Source organism: Ursus americanus, chromosome 14 (genome assembly GCF_024610735.1).
Source record: "Ursus americanus isolate L20-20 chromosome 14, mUrsAme1.1.p, whole genome shotgun sequence".
Lineage (NCBI taxonomy): Eukaryota > Metazoa > Chordata > Mammalia > Carnivora > Ursidae > Ursus > Ursus americanus.
In genome coordinates this window covers 52,347,711-52,367,483 of record NC_142140.1, presented here as the reverse complement: position 1 = coordinate 52,367,483, position 19,773 = coordinate 52,347,711, and the positions used below count along the sequence as shown (strand labels likewise).

The following is a 19,773-nucleotide window of genomic DNA, read 5'->3' as shown; positions in this document are numbered from 1 at the left end:
CTCTGGGCAGCTCGAGGGAAAGGGGACCTTGGAGGCTTCTCCAAGTCTACCCAGCAGCCTCCTGCCTCGAGGCTCAGATGTGCCATTCCGGGCACGGCCCCGGCAGTGCCTCTGCTCCGAGGTCCCCTCCACCCCGAGGCCACACACCCCACAGCATGGCCGGGGCCCTGTTTGCCAACTCAGCCTGCTTCTCACTGAGGGTGGAGGCAGGTGAGCCAGGCCCCTGAGGAGCAGGTGGGGGAACGTCTGCCCCCTTGGGAGCTGGACTGGGCCCCAGAGTAGAGAGAGCCCACCGTGTAAACATTTCTCTCCTGGGGAGCACCAATCACCGGCGTTCTCCACCTCCTCCCCATCCCCTGGTGGTTATTGACTTAAGTTTAGGAGTACCTACTCTGCCTGGCCTGGGCTAGGACTAGGCAGGCCCTGCCCTGCCCCCCCTGGGGTAGGGAAGGGAGGAGCTGGTCTGAACACAGAGCGCGGCACCACTCTGGGGCGGGGTGTGGTTGCTGGAGCCAGGGACTCCTTCCCCGGGTCATAGGCAGGATGGCCTTGGGCCTGAGTCTGAAGATCAGCCTTGCCCCCAGGGTGACCAGACATCCCCCTTTGCCTGGGCCTGGGGGGTGTTCCCAGGACTCCAGATTCTCAGTGGTAAATCAGGGTGCCTTGGGAGGATGACCTTATTGGGGCTGGTGGCCACAGGTCTCCCCAGTGCTCTCATCATCACTAGGAAACCTTGAGAAGGGCTGCCTGGTGGGATCCCATGCTGTCCCCAGCCTGGGCAAAGGCTTCTGGGTAGTGCAGAGGTGCTTGGATATACTCTGGCCACCTCCAACCTTCATGGCCTCTGAGGCTTATTCCAGCCATCGGGGGCAGGTGGCCCTGTGAAGATTTAACAGGCTTGGGGGCAGGTCAGAGGGCAGGGGATGAAGTCCCTCTTGAGACCCACCCATTACGAAGACATGTAGGCCCCAGAGTCATCCCTGGAGCCCCATCTCTGGTGCTTTTGCGACACCCCACCGTGGGGGGGGCTCCACACCAGTCCATCGCAGCTGTCGTTGGCCGCACCTCTGTAGCTTGGCCCAGTCTGTTGCTGCCTGGGCCCCAGGTGGCCCTGCCTGTGCCTCCATGTGCTTCCCGCTGCCCTGGGTTCCCCAGTCCAGAGTGATGGGTAGCTCCGGCCCACACATGCCTCCATGACCCAGGGAGCATAGGACCCTGGCCCCCCAGGCTGCCTACATGTAGCTGTCAGGTGAGTCCTCTGCGTAGGTCTGGGTTCTGGCTCCTACTCAGATGATCTCTGCAGCCAGACGATCCCCATCTGGGGATCTTCCAGCCAGAACTTTAACGTGTCAGAGAAAAGTAGGTCTGCCTCCAGGTTTGAAGCCAGCGTGGGGCGTGATGCCCTGCAGGTTGCCCAGGCCCAGACCTTTGGCCCCAGCCCCCTGGGTGGAAGCATCCCTTCCTCCTATACTCTGGAAGGAGCCTGTGGGGAACGGAGCCTCAGGACAGAGACTGGCCACGATTCCTGTTCAGAGCAGGTCCCTTTGCCCACCGAGTGTTCCCCCGAGTGAGCTGGGCAGGTGAGCCACCAGAAGGGGCAGCAGAGTTGACGCTGTGCATTGAGCCTCTGCTGGTCAGCCATGAAAGGAGAGAAAGAAGCACTCCCATTTTGCGGCAGTTCCTCAGCCTTCCAACAGCCGTTTTCCTGAGGGTGCAAGGGGCAGGGTCTGAAGGCGTCATGGTACCTGCGTCTTGCAGGTGTGGTTCCTCCGATGTCACATCCCATGTGACACACATACAGGCCTGGGACCTTCCCTTCTAGCTGGGCATACCCTGCCTGTTCTTGCCTGCACGAACTGAACCTAACCCCGTGTGCAGGGGGTCTCCTGCAGGGGGTCTCCCGGGGACCCGGTTCCCTGACAGCCCTGGGCCTGCGAGTGAGTGTGCGTGCCCTGTGTCTGTCTGCCTGGGTGTCCCATGTTGGTTGCCAGTGGGAAATGCTTAGGGGCAAGGTGGAGTTGGGTCGCCTGGCTTCGGGCTGGAGGTGTCCCTGCCCTGGTCCCTCTTCCTTCCTGGGGACAAGGGCACTGGCCGCTGCACAGGGGTGGGCCGGGCGGGGCGGCAGGCTTTGTCCTCTGAGCAGCACCCTCCCCCCCAGGTGATCCGCAGGGGCTGGCTGACCATCAACAACATCAGCCTGATGAAGGGCGGCTCCAAGGAGTACTGGTTTGTGCTGACTGCGGAGTCTCTATCCTGGTACAAGGATGAGGAGGTGAGTGGCTGGGGGGCAGGGCAGTGCGACTAGGATGGGGGGTGCTTACTTTGGTTCATTCAAGAAAGGCTCCCTGAGCGCCACCAGTATCCCGGAGCTCCCGCAGAGAACGGTAATGGCCAGGCTGCATATCCTGACTCTCAAGGGCCCCTAGGGGTCCCAGATGGCAGCTTCTCCTCCAGGCAGGAAGGAAGATGGGGGAGTGGAGCCCTCAGCAGGCTAGGAACTGACCCCAGCCTCCAAAGTCACAGTGAGGCATCCCTGGCTCTCAGAGGGGGCAGGGCCCGAGGTCAGGGACTCAGGCTCACAGCCGGGCTGCTGAGGTGCTGGGGTTCCAACATCTACAACCTGCAAGGGCTCAGCCAGGCCCTTAGCCTCTTTAGGCCTCTGTTTCCCCATCTGTGAAGTGGGGCTGAATGGCCCCTGTGACGGGCCTAGCTATAGTGTCTGTCTTTCGAGTGGTCCACCTGTGCTTGTCCTTATCCAAAGGCCGTGTGGAGGCCTCTGGGAACAGCGCCGGGAGCACTGACCACGGGGAGTGGCCTGCATGCCGCCTCACACTGCGTCATACTGCAGTCTCCATGACCTCGTGGGCAAGGTCTGCGAGTCCGGGGGTAGCCTCCAGCAGCGCCACTGTCTGGGTCCCTTTGCCTCTGCACAGGCCCATCCTCCCGTCCTGAGTGGCCCATCGCTTTGCTTCCTTCCCTTAACAACATGGTCGCGGCTTAGTGGCCCTGGAATGATGTCGCCCCAGGGTGACTGCCTGTTGCTGCTCTGTTGTGGGCTGGCTTTGCTTCTGAGGGTCACCAGCGAGGGTCACTGTGTTTCTCTCATTTTCCTGGGCCTACTGGCTCTCCCCATTGGCTGGGGTGATGTTAGGTGTCTGTGACAAGAGGCCCAAAGCGAAGACAGTGACGAAGACAGCAGTCTGTTTCTTTCCCGTGTCCGGGTGAGCTTGTCAGGCTTGTGCTGTGAGGCTGTCCCGGGCCCAAGCTCTGCCTTCCCCATTGTCACCTTAACATGTGGCTCCCCATTGAGGTCCCAGATCCCCTGTGCCCATCACATGTGGCCTCTAGCAGCTTGAAGAGGGAAAGAAGGGCCTGATGAGGAAGGTACATGCATCGCTCTGCTCACAGCCCTGACCAGAATCTAGTCACGTGGCCACTGTGTGTTCTGCCCACCAGGGATGGCACAGCTCGTGTGCCTTGTGCCAGGCTTGCAGGCTTGGAGAGCGCACCATGGCCACATTTTGCTTAGGAAATCCTTGTACTCCATTTGTGGGTGAGGAATCGGGTCCCAAGCAGTGACTTGCCCTGTGTCACAGAGCGGGGAAGGGTCCCTGTCCTGAGAGACGCCTCAGCCCTGGCCTGGACCACTCCCTCAGGGCCCAGGCCAGACACGCTTCCTCTGAGGGGAGGGTGTTTAGGGGTGAGATGGCATCATCCCACTCAACACCAGGTCAGAGATTCATCCTGGAACCTTCCAGGAGCGTCGGGAACCCCGAGACTCCTGAAGGACCCTGTGTGGCCGCCATTTCTAAACCGGGGGAAGGCATGTCCAGGGCCACAGAACGTCACGGGGTTGGGACATAGAGGGAGGGCGCCCCTGAAGGAACCCTCGTGGTCGGAGCAGGGAGCAGCTTCTCAAAATGGCCGGGGCGAGGGCGGGTGGGGATGACGCTTTCGCATTTTCTCCCTCCTTCCACCCCCGTGGTCTGAAACCCAGTCTGCTGTGGTACATCAGCTGCCAGGCTGGCCGAGGGCGGTCTCCACCTTGGGCCCCGGCCTCTCTGCCCAGGGTGGGAGTGCCGGGCTTGGCCACAGCCTTGGGCAGCTGTAGAGGGACTTGTGGGCCCAAACCCCGTCCTCGCAGTCCCCCGCCAGTCCAGTTTTCAGAGCTGCTCCTCGCAGTGTGGGAGAGGCTGCTTGGTTTTGCCCTCGTGCGGGGGTCGAGAGCGGGAGCCGCAGACCCTCCGGTGGGCCCAGAGCAGAGGCACGGAAGCGCCGGGCGGGAGGAGGGGGAGCGGCCGCCGGCAGTGACGAGAACCAGCAGGCCCGGGAGAGGGGCCCTGTGTGCACCCCAGACACAAAGCAGGCTCAGGTCGGGAAGGGGCAGGGGCCGGATCCCCGCGGAGCCGGGACCCGCAGAGTCGCACACGTGGCAGCTTCCCCCTGAACTTGAGGCCACCTTGTCAGAGACCCCTCAGAGAGGCAACGCGTATTCCTTTATTTTGAAAAACCTCCGAGAGGAAGCAGTTACAGTGCGGGGTAGGAACGGGGGACCGATCCGCCAGAGTCCCCCACCCCTCCGTGGACGGCAGGCTCCCTCTGCCTCTCCCTGGCACCTCGTCTCCCACCCAGGCCCTTCTCGACTCCCCAGTCTTTTGTCCAAGTCCCCACCGCGGTGGGAAGCAGGGCGCTGGGCGACCACACTCACCTCCGGGTCCGCCTCACGGTGGAGACGGCAGCGGGTGTGGGGGTGCCGGTCCTGACGCGCCGCTCGCCCGAGCCCAGCCTAACCAATGTGCAGACTACTGTACACATTCAGAGGCCCCTGAACAGGTAGTCTGAACACTGGGTTGGCGGGGCCGGCTGTCCATCCTGCAGCCCCCCCCCCCCGCCCCCGGGGCTAGTAGGGCCGCCGCGCCCTGGCCCCTCCGAGCAGGCGAGGAGGCCCCTGCCTGCGCCGATCCGCTTCGTCTCTTCTGACGTGGCACGACTGGGGCCGGCTCGCATCTGGAGAAAGTTGTGGGTTTGCAGGAAATCCTAAGGAGGGGGTTGGGGAGCGGGTGGGCGTGGGCGGGAGGGAGGGTTTGGGTCCGTGGCCTCTGTGTGCCAGCGGAGGTCTCTTTGGGGGTCGGGTGGGGGCGGGGTGCACGCACGCCTCCGTGTCTCTGGTGTGTGTTTGTGTTCTGTGTGTGCGTGTCAGCAGCATCAGGAAGGCAGCCGCCGCGCTCTGGGCGGAATCACACTATAAACAGTTCCAGATGTGGCGTCTCGCTCGGGGCCCAGAAGGACTGTGACTCAGTTACTTGGCCTGGCTGGCTGGCTGGAAGCTTCCTGCCTCCTGACACAGCAGGGTGGGGGCAGCCAAGTCCCTTCCACCATCTTCCGGGCGGGGAACCCCTGCCCGGGCCCCTTCTAAAGCCCCCAAGACTTTAGCAGGTTGGTGGGGCCCTGGGCCTTACCTGGAGCCTTTCTTTGCCACGCTCCGCCCTTGGACTCCCAGAATGCAGCATGAACGGAGGTTTCCCACCTCCGTGGCCCCCGGCCCTCTTTTCTGCCCCTCACTGCAGCTCGGCCGGAAGGAGCACTCTGCCCTGCTTCCTCCTCTGCCAGAGCCCAGTGAATGGACTCTAGAGCCGTTAAGAGTGAGAGACACGCACAGAAGAAAACCCTAGTGCCTCATCCACTCGCCTTAATCCTCACCTCGCACAAGGAGCGCAGGACTCCTGTCTGCCTTTGATGGATGAGGAAACTGAGGCAGAAAGGGACAGTGGCTTGCTCAAGAGCACATGGCCAGTGAGGGGCAGAGCCCATCTGAGCTCCTAAGGCTGCAGGGCCGAGCCCATGCGCCAAGGCTGCTGCTCACACCTGCCTCTGTTTCTGTCCTGAAATTTGGAGCCAGCCCCCACCTGCCAGGGAGCCCCTGGCCCCCTTCCCCTTGAGCACTGTAGCTGCTCTGGAATTTGGAGGCAGCAGCCATGTTGGGCTTTTTCTGGGGTCTTCTGGTACATAGGGACAAAACAGGTGAAAAAAAGTGAACTCTCCCTGGTGAGGGGGAAGGGGTCACCTCTCCCAAGATGCCCGGATGTAAAAGGAAGGGTAGTGGGCAAAACCTGGCTTTGGGGCACATGGACCTGGCTTCTGAAGTCCCATTATGGCCCACTCCCCCTGGTATGTGCCCTGAGCAGCTACCTTCCCTCTCTGAGCGCAGTGCTTCCTGGGCAGGGACAGGGAAGGTCTGGAGCAGCTGTGGGTCATGTGGGCATGGGAGCCAGGGCATCCTGATAGACCCTGATGCTGTTCTCTGGTTTCCTGATGTAGAAAACTCATTAATGGACCCCCCCAGGTTACCCCATGGGGAGGTCTAAGATGATGCCCATGCAGGGGCCCAGCCCCACACTGGGGGTACAGTAGGTGCTTAGCCACCGTCGCTGAGTAAACATTGGCTTCTGTGACACACATCCGCTCTGAGCTGCTTCCCCAGCAGTCATCAGGACTGAGTGCCGGGCACTCAGTGGGCACTTCCTGAACAGGGCTGCCCTTAGGAAGTGAATGATACTTCTCTGGCTTTGGAACTCAAGTATCACCTCGAGGGGGCTCACTTTCCAGCTCCCGGGAACATCTGAAGCTGGTGAATTTTAAATCCCAGCCCCACCCCTGAATCGTTGCCTGCCCCGCTTTGCCTCAGTCTCCCCTCTCTGTAAAATGGGATCACAGTGGTGAGGATACAGGTTCAGTTATAGGCTCATTGTGAAGATGTAGTAGTTAACAGTTTCGTTCATGCAAGCTGGGGTTGGATTCTGGGTAGACTGAAAACTGGCCAATGTTGAGTATCCGCGGTGTGTCAGCAGTGAACCAAAGCAACAGGAGTGCCCGGCCTTGAGGAACTGACAGATCAGGCCAGGTGACAGACGGTAGCCTAAGTCCATGAGCAAGATACTGTGATGTGTCCTGTTACATGAGGGGAAGTACCAAGAGGAGGAGGAGGATGGGGCGGGGGCGAGAGAGAGAGTGTGAGAGTGCGTGCGTGTGTGTGTGTGTGTGTGTGTGTGTGTGTGTGTGTGCACGCGCGCACGTGCAGGGTAGGGACAGGGCAGGCCTCTCCAGGAGAGTCCCCTTTGCCCAGAAACCTGAAGAGCGCACGTGGGAGCCATGTGGTCATTGGGAGGAAGAGCATTCCAGCAAAGGCCCTGGGGTGGCATCCAGCCCAGGGCATCCTCAGATCCTCAGTACAGTCCATGGTGACCCTTCCCCTTCCACCCTCAGGAGAAGGAGAAGAAGTACATGCTGCCTCTGGACAACCTTAAAATCCGCGATGTGGAGAAAGGCTTCATGTCCAACAAGCACGTCTTCGCCATCTTCAACACGGAGCAGAGGTGAGGGCCCACTGGGCTGAGGTCACTAGCCTCGTTCGGTCATTCAGCATCCACTGAGCGCTTTCTGCATAAAGTCCCTGCCCTGGAGTCTCATGTTCTAGAAAGGGAATCAAGTAAAAAGCAGAAACCTGCCATGGGGGTGCTTCCAGCGTGTGGTCAGGGAAGATCTCTCTGGGCAGAGACATGAAGTGATGCGGGAGCCATAGCAGGTTCTGAGCAGAAGAGGGACCGGCCCTGGCTCGGGTGCTCACGGGCTCCCCCTGGTGTCTATGGGGGGAACAGGGGTCAGGGCCAGATCTGGGAGACCAGGGCTGATTGAATGGCATCCGTCCAGGGGGAACGGATATTGGGGTGCGGGGCCCAGGCAGGGTGGGGCTGAGGACTTAGAGGAGGAGGCAGCCTCTTCTGAGAGTCAGAGCTGAGCAAACCCCTGGATGCAGGTGCAAGAGAAGAAGGCGTTTCCTGGGGACCCTGAGCACCCACAGGGACCGAGCTGCCCTCGCTGAGATGGGGAAGGCAGAGGCAGAGTAGGCTTGGTGACGGTCAGGGACTGGGTTTGGGCCACACGGAGGGAGAGGGACGTGTGAGACACCACACTGGGGAGTCAGGGAGGCAGCTGTGCAGATATAAGAATCTGGTGTTCTGGAACGAGCTCCAGTCGGTGTGAACTGGGGCGTTGTTACTGCATGGCAGTGTTCAAAGTCCTAGATGGGGTGAGACCCCTGGGTGAGTGTAGACAGAGAAGAGAAGGTCCCAGGAGGCCCTTGGTGAATCGACCCATTGGGGGGAGACATTAGCAAAAACAAAGATGCTTTTCTCAGCGTGAGAAGAGGCCCAGCTCTGGCAGGAGGTCCGAGAGCAGGAGGAAGGGCTGAGTGTGGACACAGGACTCCCACATGCCCTCACCCAGGAACCAGGGAGCACCTAAGTCAGGGGCTGGCTGTCAGCCAAGGTCTGGTGGTTTTTCATGACTGACCAGGAGGCACCGACATCCTCCCTGCTGCCCCAGGACCACCTTTCCTGCTGCCCATCACTCCCACACTCCCAACGGTTCGAGGCAAGCCTCATGTCACATTTGGTGTAAGAATAGCTCAGTCCCAGTTTGTTCTGGGCTGGCCTAAAGCTTTGGGGCCCACTTTGGCCATCAGCTGGCTCCAAAAACCTTTGTATCCCTTCGGCTCCTCCCTCTGCACCCCCCACCTCCCCTGCCTAAGAAGCCTGTGGGAGAACCTGGCTTTTGTCCTGGGACAGGCCTGCTGGGAGGCTCTTCCTTTCTGCGCACAGGGCAGCTGTCCTGCCTCCCTGGCCCCTGATCCCCTGTGCAAGGCGGTGAAGATCATACCTAATGTAGCATTTAGGAGTGAGCTCAGGAAAGCCAGAATAATAGTCATGGAAACAAGACAGAAGTTTGGGTTTTCTATGGCTTTACTATCCAGGGCAGGTGGGGCAACTCCACAGGCATCCAGGCCCAGGTGCTCCTACTCCTAAGCCTTCCTCCTTCTCTTCCAAGATGGCTGCCCAGGGTCCAGCATCACGATGTTCCAGGCAGTACTAGGGAGGAGGAGAAGGAGCAACAAAGGCGTGCCTCTCACTCGCTAAAATTCCTTCCTGAAGTCCGAGGGCAGCCCTCACAGACGGCTAGCCAGCTGTGGCTCCGTCACGAGGCCGTGACTAACCTCAGACTCACACAGAAGCTCTGGGATGACTTGGCCGTTTTGAGTGCACCTGCTTGTGGGACAGGATGGCGTGTGTGCGGCACAGATCTGGCCTACGGAACACCGTCCGTAAATGCCATCCATAAATAGTGTCCATCCGCTTTTCCCCCAGCCTGTGGCTCTGCGCCTGCCTTCTGCTCGCAGACCCCCATTTGCCCAGCAGCTCACGTGCCTTGGCGGGGAGTCTCAGTCCTGTCCTTGGACAGCTGCATAGCCCTCCATCCCCCCAGCCCAGCCCCCAGGAATCGGGGCACATTCTAGACCTTCACTATCCAATGCAGTAGCCAGCGGCTGGTCTCACTTAGCGATTTAAATGTAAATTGACTGAAATAAAATGCAACCTAAATTAACTTCCTTCGTCACCCTAGCCCTATTCGCGCTGCTCACAGAGAACCCTCCTTTGCTCTTTGCTACCACGGCCAACAGCAGCAGTTGAGAACGATTCTGCCATCATGGAATGTTCTCGGGGACAACTTTGCTATAGCCTCCCTGAGAACACCTTGATGGGAGCTGCCCAACCAGGGGTGTTGAGGGACACCTGCCCGCTTCTGAGAGTATCTTTGGCAGCCTTTGGCCCCCACAGGAGAACATAAGAGAGGAGCAGTTCCCAGAGAAAAGAGAGGTGTCTACTGAACCCACAAAAACCAAACCCCACGGATGCTGCTAGATGCAGATGCTCGCTGAGCATGTGCTCTGCCCTTGGCACGGTTCTGGGTGCTGTAGGCATGGACTTGGTCCTCCATCAGCCCAGCAGGGTGTAGGTGCTACTGCCATCCCGGGGCCTCAGTTGTGCCTGGGTCAGGTGTGAGTCCCCGCCTGTCAGACCGCAGAGCCCACGCTACGGCTCCTGCGCTCGCCAGGCCCGTGGGCAGAGTCAAGAACGTGCCTCTTCCTCTCACTGTAGGAATGTCTACAAGGACCTTCGGCAGATCGAGCTGGCCTGTGACTCCCAGGAGGATGTGGACAGCTGGAAGGCCTCGTTCCTCCGAGCCGGGGTCTACCCCGAGAAGGACCAGGTGAGGAGCTGCCCTGCCCGGCCAACGCATCTTGGACTGAGCTGACTCCTCCTGGGAGAGGAAGGGGTCTAGCGTCTTGCTGGGTGGGTCATTTCTAGGCACGTAGCCTGTACTCTCTTGAGCAAACAAAGGAGAAAGGGGGAGAGGGTTTTGCCATCAGGGCACAGAAGGTTCTCCAACCAAAGCCAAGGCCAGGGAGATACATGGCTTGAGATCTCATCTTTCTTGTTCCCTCTCCTCCTCCTGTCCTTGAGGTGGAGTGAACGTGGCTGCCCTCGGCCCCCAAATTAACATGTTCCAGTCCCTAGGTGAGAGGGTCAAATCACCTTGGGCCGTGGTCACCCCAGGTCCAGGCAGCTGAGGCCAGGGGCAGGCAGGGGCATCCCCAGAAAGCCAGTGGTAGGCAGGAAGGGGGGCTCCCCACGCTCGCCTCAGGTCACGGTCACCCCTCACCGTCTGCTGTCTCCCCCTGCAGGCAGAAAACGAGGATGGAGTCCAGGAGAACACCTTCTCCATGGACCCGCAGCTCGAGCGGCAGGTGGAGACCATTCGCAACCTGGTGGACTCCTATGTGGCCATCATCAACAAGTCCATCCGCGACCTCATGCCAAAGACCATCATGCACCTCATGATCAACAACGTGAGTGCCCGGCCCGCTAGGGGCTGCCCGTCTTTGGGGGAAGGGGCCGGGGCAGCCACACCCAGATTTGGCCTGGACACGGTTTGGTTTGTTTTTTAAAGCTTTTATGTTTTTATTTGAAAGAGTGTGAGAGAGGGAGGGAGAGCATGAGTGGGGGGGGGGGCAGAGGGAGAAGCAGACTCCCCACTGAGCAACTAGTGCGATGCAGGACTTGATATCAGCACCCTGGGATCATGACCTGAGCCGAAGGCAGACGCCCGACCGACTGAGCCCCCCAGGTGCCCCCACACAGTATAAAATGTAAAATTAGAGTGAGTCACTACCTTTTTAACATCAGAATCAGGATTCTCAGCCTCTCTTGGGAAATTGGAAGGTGCAGGCCACATGCGGCTCACTCCATTTACTTAGGTACTTGAAGCTAGGAGAGGGACCGCTGTCATCTCCATTTTATAGACAGGACGAGGCCCAGCAAGGTCAACAAACCTGCCCTGAGTCACTCAGGGGAGGTGGAATTAAAACCCAGACTGAGTATGTCCCTAACCGTGGCCTCCTGTTGGCCTGCAGCCCAGCCCACCTTCCCTCGGGGGCATTACCTGCCTCCCCCAGGGCTCCCGAGACGCTTGGGGCTTTGGGCTCCTCTTTGCTGAAATGCAGCTGTGCTAACGTCTCTGGCTCTAGGTTGCTGGGAGGGTGCGGGGACTCCTGCCTCAGGCCTTGAGCTCAGCTAGGCACTCAGGAATCTGTGTAGACCGGGTTTGGTTTATGTCGTGCCTATAAAAGCTCTCCGTGTAACAAGCAAAAATCCCAAACCCCTTCTTCCTCGCTGTTCTTCTCGAGCTCCTTGGGGCGAGCACTGTTTCGTGGTGTGCTGCTGTGTTCTTCGCATACAAATGGGGTTTCTCGGGGGCGCCTGGGTGGCACAGCGGTTAAAGCGTCTGCCTTCGGCTCAGGGCGTGATCCCGGCGTTCCGGGTTCGAGCCCCACGTCAGGCTCCTCCTCTGTGGGCCTGCTTCTTCCTCTCCCACTCCCCCTGCTTGTGGTCCCTCTCTCATTGGCTGTCTCTGTCTCTGTCAAATAAATAAATAAAAAATCTTAATAAAAAAAAAAAAAAAAAAAAAACAAATGGGGTTTCTCATATACTTGCTGCTGCCACTCTGAAATTTAAAATGCATATGTGGTTTGGCCTCAAAGTTCTGTTGGCAGGAATTTTCCCCACAGAGACCTTTGCCCATATTCCAGTTGAGCACATACGTGCTTAGTTTTTTAGCATTGTTGTGTAGTGGCCAAAGATTGGAAATCTGTATCCCCTTAGGAGAATCCATGTAATTTATAGGCATTCTAGCAAAAAGCAGCAGCAGCGGGGGTCTCCAGGTTGATAATAACTCTCACTCACAAAGTGGAAAACAATGGAGCATAACAGAATGTAAGGAGGGCTCCATTTGTCTGAAAGGGGAGGGAAAAGAAACTCTCAAGCATGGTCATTTTTGCAGATGCTGAAAGTTCGTCTGGGAAAAGTCAACATCTGTTCTTAAAAAAGACAGTGGTAGAAGGAGTGTTCTGTTATGAGCCTGAATGTTTCAGTCTCAGAACCACTCTTGCCCTGAATGGGGAAGCTCCAGAGGCATCCCCTCCAAAATGAAGAACAAGTTGGCCATCTCCACTTGTGTTTAAAATTTTCCTGAGGGGCGCCTGGGTGGCTCAGTCGGTTGAGTGTCCGACTCTTGATTTCAACTCAGGTCATGATCTCAGGGTCCTGGGATCTAGTCCCACATCAGTCTCCGTGCTTAGCGGGGAGTCTGCGGGATCTCTCTCCCTCTTCCTCTGCTCCTCCCCCTGCTTGCACGCAGTCTCTTTCCCTCTCTAAAATGAATAAATAAAAATCTTAAAACAAACAAGCAAACAAACTTTCTTGCAGAGCTACTAGCCAGTGCAGTTTGATCGGAAAAATCATTTAGAGGTGTGAAACACTGACAAAAAGTAGGAAAACTGGATCCTAGTTGGAGAAGCTCCTGGACACACGAACACGTACCTAGAAACTCCATAAAAGTAACTGGAAAAACTCCTGTATCCTGTTAGAGGTTTTAGGAAGGAACAAAGTATAAAATTAACAGAAACTATAATGAAAGTTAGTTTGAAGACAACAAATAAGAGGAAAAACAACAGTAAAAGAGGCAGGATTCAAGTTTAATAAGCGTCTTGTGGAATAGGCTGGAAGGACACGTGACGGGGCCCCCGACAGACGCGGCAGACAGCTGGGTAGAACGCTCACCCGCGTTTCCAACATCGTACACGTCGTACAGTAAAGCTAAAGACCAGACAGCCCACCAAGTGTGGCGGGTGCTTTTGCGCCGGTCGTAACGGCAGGTGTGGGGGACGCCCTGACCTCTCTGCCCCTTGCCCCCAGACAAAGGCCTTCATCCACCACGAGCTGCTGGCCTACCTGTACTCCTCAGCGGACCAGAGCAGCCTCATGGAGGAGTCGGCCGACCAGGCCCAGCGGCGGGACGACATGCTGCGCATGTACCATGCGCTCAAGGAGGCCCTCAACATCATCGGGGACATTAGCACCAGCACCGTGTCCACGCCTGTTCCCCCGCCCGTCGATGACACCTGGCTCCAGAGCACCACCAGCCACAGGTCCGAGCAGCCTGGGCACCTGTAGTGTGCGGAGGCTGCCGCCTGCGGGTCCCCAGTCCCCCCCCCCCCACCGCCATGTGTCCTGTCAGGGCCCGGCCCAGGGGCGAGTAGGGGGAAGGGGCCTGGTCACAGTGGGAGCTGCTACCTGGCCCGGGCCTGAAGCGACAAGTAGAAGGGTTGGGTGGAAGGCCCATCTGACTCCTGATGTTTTCCATTGGTTAAGCCCCAGTGGAAGCCCGAGAGGCCAGGGCAGGCAGGGGCCATGGGATCATCATCCTGGAGCACGGAGCACAGGCAAGAATGGCAGGTTGGGGAGGGTCTGCAGGAACAGCCGGAGGCCATGACTGGCCTATCCCTGGCCCCCCCAACCACCTCAGAGCTGTTGGATGCAAATAAGATGCTGGCGTGGGCAATGCAGAGCATCAGACAGGGACACGCAACCAGTGACAGGGCAGGTATCCGGAGGAGAGAGGGTTGGTCAAGGGAATCTCCTAGAAGGTGCCAGCCCTGCTGAGGCCTCAAGGAGCCATGGAGTTCCTTAGGGAGAGGGCATAGTGGGTGCTCCGGCTCAGGGGAGCCTGTGGGGTGCCCAGGGCAGGGGCTTCAAGGCCCTGTAGCCTCTGGAGGCACTGGACTTGAGTCAGGGCTGGGTTCTGGAAGGATCTTTGGCTAATGAGGGTGGATTGGAGGAGGCAGGGAAGCGGCACCTCCCAGGGTGGTAGCCACTGCCAGCCTGCGCCACACCCTGGCCACCTTGGGTTTCCACAGCTACCCTGGCAAGGCTGGTGCTCCCCACCCCCTTCTCCGGCTCACACCCTCTCCTTCCTCCACAGCCCCACTCCACAGCGCCGACCCATGTCCAGCGTGCATCCCCCAGGCCGGCCCCCAGCAGTGAGAGGCCCGACCCCAGGGCCCCCTCTGATTCCGGTGCCAGTGGGGGCAGCAGCTTCCTTTGCCGCGCCCCCCATCCCGTCCAGGCCAGGACCCCAGAGCGTGTTTGCCAACAGTGACCCCTTCTCGGCCCCGCCTCAGATCCCGTCTCGGCCGGCTCGGATTCCACCCGGTATCCCGCCTGGAGTGCCCAGGTAAGGCTGGACTCCCCCTCACTGCCCGCCACTAGAGCCACCAGCCCGCGCCCTGGGGCCTCTCCTTGAATGTATGGACTCTCCTTGTGCCCTGAGGGGAATAGAGTATTCACCCCTTTTGGGTGGTGTGAAGACTAAGGCCCAGAGCGGCCAACTTGCTTGCCCAAAGTCACAGAGTGGTGGGGAGTCAGGGTCACTCCAGGGCTCCCAGGCCTGTCCTCTGCCTGAGCGGTTGGCCCACCACACAGATTGGGACTCCTCACACGGGGCCCCTTCTGGTTTTGGCCTTTGTTTCCTTACTGAGGACACACACATGAGCCATCGCACACTCCTGCCCTGCCTCACTCCAGCCTGCAGGCCAGGCTGTTCTCCACACTTCTCCTGTGAGGAACCCAAGGTCTGGGGTGGGTGGGGACTCACCCGGAGTCACACAGCAAGCTCCTTCGTGGCACTCCGGCAGCCTTCAGAGCGTCGGGCATCGGGCAGCACCCTGGGGCGGGGGTCGTGGGGCCTGGGTGCCCTCCCTGGTCCTACTTATGGCCTCACTGCCATCCCCCCCCCCCCCCCCGTCTGTCTTTATTCTCTTTGCAGCAGAAGACCCCCTGCTGCGCCCAGCCGGCCCACCATTATCCGCCCAGCCGAGCCATCCCTGCTCGACTAGGCCGCGGGGGGCGTGTTCTCAGGGGGTCTTCGCACACCCGCTGTGCAGGAGCTTCGGTGGTCTGGGCCCCTCCGCTGCCCCTGACCCTGTCATCCACGTGCCAGGACCAGGCTCCCTGTGGGCAGCCCCCTGACTCCTCCCTAACCTTGGCCCCCATCCCCAGCTGGACACAGCACTGAACAAGGGGCCCTGGAGCCCTGGGGCAGGGGTGGGAGCTGGGCCGTTGCACTTTGGGGGATGGAGCCACAGGGTAGCAGAGGAGGGAATGCGCTCTGGGCGCCATCTCGAATGAGGATTCAGGCTGGGGCCGGGCTGGGCGGGGGACTCACCCAGGGCTTCTCTGGCCAGGAAAGCCTGAGAAGACCAGGCCTTCTGGAAACTGGGGCACCAAGAGTGCCTGTACCCCCCAGCCCTTCCTGGGGCCCAAGGAGCATGTCCATTTCTCAGCAGCGGGAGCTCCAGGCAGTGAGCCAGGCCCAGCAGGCCCCACGCTGCCCGCCCTGCGAGTTGTAAATATTCCTTCCTTGGCCGTATTAACCACACGGCCGAGCCTCGGCTGCCAGAGGTGCCTTCGCCGGGTCTGGAAGCCTCTGTCCTGCCGGCCTTGCTCTCTCCTCCCTGGGTCCCCTCCTCCTCCTAGGTCCCCAGGGTGGCTCCGGCTCAGGGCTGAGTGAGTGGGGAGGCTTTGAGGGGCTCCTGACTCCCACCCAGGCCTCCCCGACGGGGTGGGCCCCAGGTGGCCCGTCGCTGAGCAGACCCTGCTCGCTCCTTGCTCAGTTTGACCACTGTAAGTGCCTGCACTCTGTATCCTATTAATAAACTAAAATAAAGGGAAGAAGCTTCTGGTGGCTGCTGTGTGGGCCTTTTGTGTTGGCGTTCAGGCTGAGAACGTGGACTGATCACCTTCCCCTGGCAGGCCTCCGACAAGGACCCCATCTCCCCTCCACCATGGGCGCGCTCACACCCTGCTCCTGGGACTCTCCTCTTAGGGAGAGTTCACTTCTTCCAGAGGCAGCCGTGCTCTAGAGGGAAAATCTCTTGCTTTCCTTAACATGTCAGGTGTGGGGACAAATGTTCGCCACTCCCCTTCCACACATACTAACCCAGAGGCCTGGCTGCAGCCCCTGACACAGGCCTGGGGTGGGCGGCAGAATCCCACAGGGGAGAGAGAATCCCGGCCCTCCACCCCAGATTGCCGTGGTCAGGGCCCCCTCCCCACCACTGTAGTCCTAAGGACTCTGCCCAGGTGCAAGGCCTTCTGGCCCAGCCCGGGTCACAGTTAAACTTTGCTTTCTGATTTTTCTCTTGTGCCCAGGCGACCACCTCCATCGGCTCCCGCCCGGCCTTTCTTCTGAGCTTCGTGGGAGACCCCTCCCGCCTGCCTGGTTTGCCCCCTTGGGGGCAGGTCTGTCCCGGCTGGTGTCCCTGAGCCCCAGTCACCAGGCTCTGTGATTTTCTGACCATAATTTATTGACTCCAGTGCCCAGGCCAGACCGCCCTTTGTTCCGTGAGGCTCCTGCACAAGCTTTGGCTGGGTCACCCCTCAGCCCTGCCCGGGGCCTCTGCAGAGAGAGCAGGAGGGGCGGGTGGTCATGCAGCCTGCCACTCCTAGAGTTCTGTTACCAGACCTCGCATCGAGCCCACCCCGCGCTGGGCTGAGGGGCTGGGCTCCTTCCTCTCAATAAAGTGACTGTCCTCGCAAGAACACTGCAGCCGTGTCTCCTTCCCGGCCCCTGGCATAAGCAGGCCACCCCCAGCCTGGGAGCCGCCCCCAGCAGCAGCAACAGGCCTCTGGTGGGGTGACAAGGAGACAAAAGCATGGGGTCCCACAAGCAGCAAGCCCCCTCCCACTGGACCCTGGCTCAGAAGGCCAGGAGGGAAGGGGAAAGAGAGTTTGCTTCCTGGGCCCCATCCCACACCAAGCAGTGCCAGTGCAGGCTGGGACTTGGGCTAAGGCACACACATTTACAGGAGGGGACACGGAAAAGGGCCAGAATATCCAAGGGTCTCGTTCAAATGCTGCAGTGCCCTCCCCCCCCATGCACAATTTCCAGGAAAGCAGGTGCAGCCTCTGAGCTGTCCCTCCTGGAGGGCCCAGGCCTACCAGCCAAGCCAACAAATGTTTCCAGCCTGGCCCCTGGCAGGGAGGAGATACACGAGGGCCATACCTCGGGCCGTGACTGCGTGGTCTCCCCTCCCATAAGAAACTTAAGTTTGGGGAAACGACCCCCATATCTCACACACATGTGCCCTGCTGCCCCTCCTTTCCGTGTTCTTCCTTCTGGGGCTACGTAGGCACAGGCCGCTTGTCCTGGAAGAAGCGCTTGAGCGTGCAGACCTGGAGCACGGCCACCAGCAGCAGCACGGCCACGTTCACAGCAGACCAGAAGTTGACCCGCTCCAGGTTGCCCTCCTGCAGGTTGCGGTCACGTGCGTCAAAGGCCCGCAGTAGCGTCAGCATCTGGATGCTGCGCTCCAGCCTGGTCTTCATGGTCTCAATGGACTCCTGCGGAGCAGAGAGGGGGGCAGGGTCAGGCCTCCACCCTTCAGGGAGCAGGGACCCATAAAACTGGGGGAATGGGGTGAGCCTATGTTTTGGGAGGAGATTGCTGAGAGGAGACTCTGTGGCCAGGCTGCCTGAGTCTAAATTCCTCTGTGCTGACTGGCTGGGTGGCCTTGGGCAAGTTAATTAACCTCTCTGGGCCTCAGTTTCCTCCGGATTGCAGTGAGAATTGAATGCCTAAATAAGTATAAAAAATGTACTTACTAGTAGTTAACAGCACAGTTGCTAATATTGGATCTGTCAGTTACTGTGTGGCCTTAGGAAAGTTACTTAGGCATCCTATGCCTCAGTTAAAATGGGGCATTGGGAGCACAGTCCCTACCTCATATGGAGATTTCATGAGTTAGTTAAGCCCTGGAAATTCCTACATCTAGAAATGTGCTATTATTTTAACTGTGAGTGGCTACTTTTCTAACTAAGGTGGGGGTACCTGGCCGGCTGGGTCAGGCAGATGAGGACCCCAGTCAGGGTGCAAGAATAGGGGAGCACTGTTGCCCAAAGCCAGAGATTTGGGACGAGTGGCCCCAGCTCAGCCTGGGCGTACCTTGATGTCCTCCATCTTGACATCCAGCATCTCCTCGGGCTCCACAGCCTCTGCCCAGCCCTCGACCTCCTCGTCATCCTGCAGGCTGTCGAAAATGAGTTCGAAGAACACCAGCTTCTCAGAGATTGTGCTGAAGGAGTTGTCAAAGCACAGCTTGTAGTCCCCAGCCTCCGTGGGCTCCACCCTGGGAGGAAGACACAGACATACATGACCCAGAATGGCCCACCGGCCGGACTTCGAGAGGCAGGGAAGGTGGTTAGGTAACCTGAGGCCACTGGGGAGGGGCAGGGCTGAAACTAAACCCAGGCAGACAGTGGGACTTAACTCACGTGTGCACCCCATCTGCCTTGCGGGATTCGCTGACCAGCAGCACGCCCTGAGGGCTCTCCAGCGTGAAATCCACATCCAGTCCAGCACCTCCGATCACCTGGGGGTACAGGTAAGAGGGTGGAGGGCTAGGGGTAGGCGAAGGGCACCTGCCAGGGAAAGCCAGGGCTGGACAACCCGCACAGACCCATCCAGGACGACCAGGGGCCTACCTGAGCGCTGACACCTACACCTGCAACCTGGTCCTGCCCCAACTGTCCCCCTGACCGCGCCCCTTGCCTTGGCTCAGTCTTCATTGATAGGACAGCTTTGGGTTTGTCTCTTTCGTCTGGTCATGCCCCAGTCGTAAGTCCCTGATCAACGTTTACCTGGCCACACCCCAAGTGAGGCGACAGGGCCCTGCTTTCCTTAACCCAGGCCCTGAAAAAGCCTCATGTTGACCACGCCCTTTCCAGTGGCGCATCTTGGCCACGCCCACCAGATCCCCCAGTCGGGCCGACTTTTGGCCACGCCCACTCGCGAGGTTCCTGCCCTGTGAGGGGAGCCCTCTTATAAACGATGGCCCCGCCCCCTCTGGCAGTCTCGCTCTAACCCCGCCTCCTGCCATTATTCCCACCCCCTCCGCTCCCACGCACCGTCCCGACCAGCTCCTGCACGCTCCTCCTAGCTCCGCCCCCGCGCTCATACGCACCGGCTCCTCCCCCTCCCTCTTTAACCCATGCCTCGTTTCAGCTGCTTGGCCACGCCCCCTCGCCCTGGCTCCGCTTGCTTGCGTGCTGCCCGACTCGGGACCCTCTACCTGGTACTCGGTCTCGAGGCTTGCGTTGGCCGGTGCAGACTGGTAGAAACACTGCTTCCTCCCCGCAGGCAGCAGGAACGTGAACTCGCCGTCCTGGATCGGCGGGGGCCCTGCCCCCTCCACCCCCACCGGCGGCAGTAGTAGCCACAGTGCCAAGGCTAGGGCCGCTCCGGCCGCCATCATCCGGGTCACCCTCCGGTCTGCTAAGAGGTCGCGGTTCCTTTAAGAGCTGGCCCTGCCCCCTCTGCTACTCGGCGGAGCTCATTGGCAGCCGCTTGTGTCGGTGGTGTGAAGCGAACCGAGAGGAAAAGTGAAGGGCCCCCTGAGAGCTTAGCTGCCCGAATGAATGCCTGCTACGTCTTAAAACACTCAACCTTCTGGAGACTTTTTTTCTGAGTAGCCACTAGCTCTAG

At 59.5% G+C, this 19,773-nt stretch overlaps 2 protein-coding genes across 14 annotated transcripts in view; one reads left to right on the top strand and one right to left on the bottom strand.

Moving 5' to 3' along the window:
* The window catches only part of DNM2 (dynamin 2), an 82,704-nt gene extending 65,872 nt beyond the window's left edge, over positions 1-16,832 (top strand). For 7 of the 12 annotated variants that reach the window (XM_045774627.2, XM_045774637.2, XM_045774631.2 and 4 more), the window contains 7 exons: positions 2,159-2,272; positions 7,264-7,373; positions 9,993-10,104; positions 10,580-10,744; positions 13,149-13,381; positions 14,215-14,466; positions 15,058-15,975. In XM_045774627.2, the coding sequence (XP_045630583.1) occupies positions 2,159-2,272; positions 7,264-7,373; positions 9,993-10,104; positions 10,580-10,744; positions 13,149-13,381; positions 14,215-14,466; positions 15,058-15,127 (1,056 nt within the window). In that variant the 3' untranslated portion in view covers positions 15,128-15,975. Of the gene's footprint in view, positions 1-2,158; positions 2,273-7,263; positions 7,374-9,992; positions 10,105-10,579; positions 10,745-13,148; positions 13,382-14,214; positions 14,467-15,057; positions 15,976-16,442 lie in introns of those variants that run through there. The other 5 variants (XM_045774634.2, XM_045774633.2, XM_045774628.2 and 2 more) reach the window with 2 other exon arrangements.
* TMED1 (transmembrane p24 trafficking protein 1) lies at positions 16,577-19,655 on the bottom strand. Of its 2 annotated transcripts, none has more exons than XM_045774639.2 (4): positions 19,361-19,655; positions 18,564-18,661; positions 18,235-18,418; positions 16,577-17,633 (listed from the first exon to the last, which is right to left on the bottom strand). In XM_045774639.2, the coding sequence occupies exons 1-4, from the start codon at positions 19,541-19,543 to the stop codon at positions 17,415-17,417; spliced, it is 684 nt and encodes a 227-aa protein (XP_045630595.1). In that variant the 5' UTR covers positions 19,544-19,655; the 3' UTR covers positions 16,577-17,414. The 2 variants fall into 2 exon arrangements, with proteins under 2 accessions (XP_045630595.1, XP_045630596.1); XM_045774640.2 differs by lacking the exon at positions 19,361-19,655 and adding an exon at positions 18,774-19,000.
* Positions 19,656-19,773: the final 118 nt, after the last annotated feature.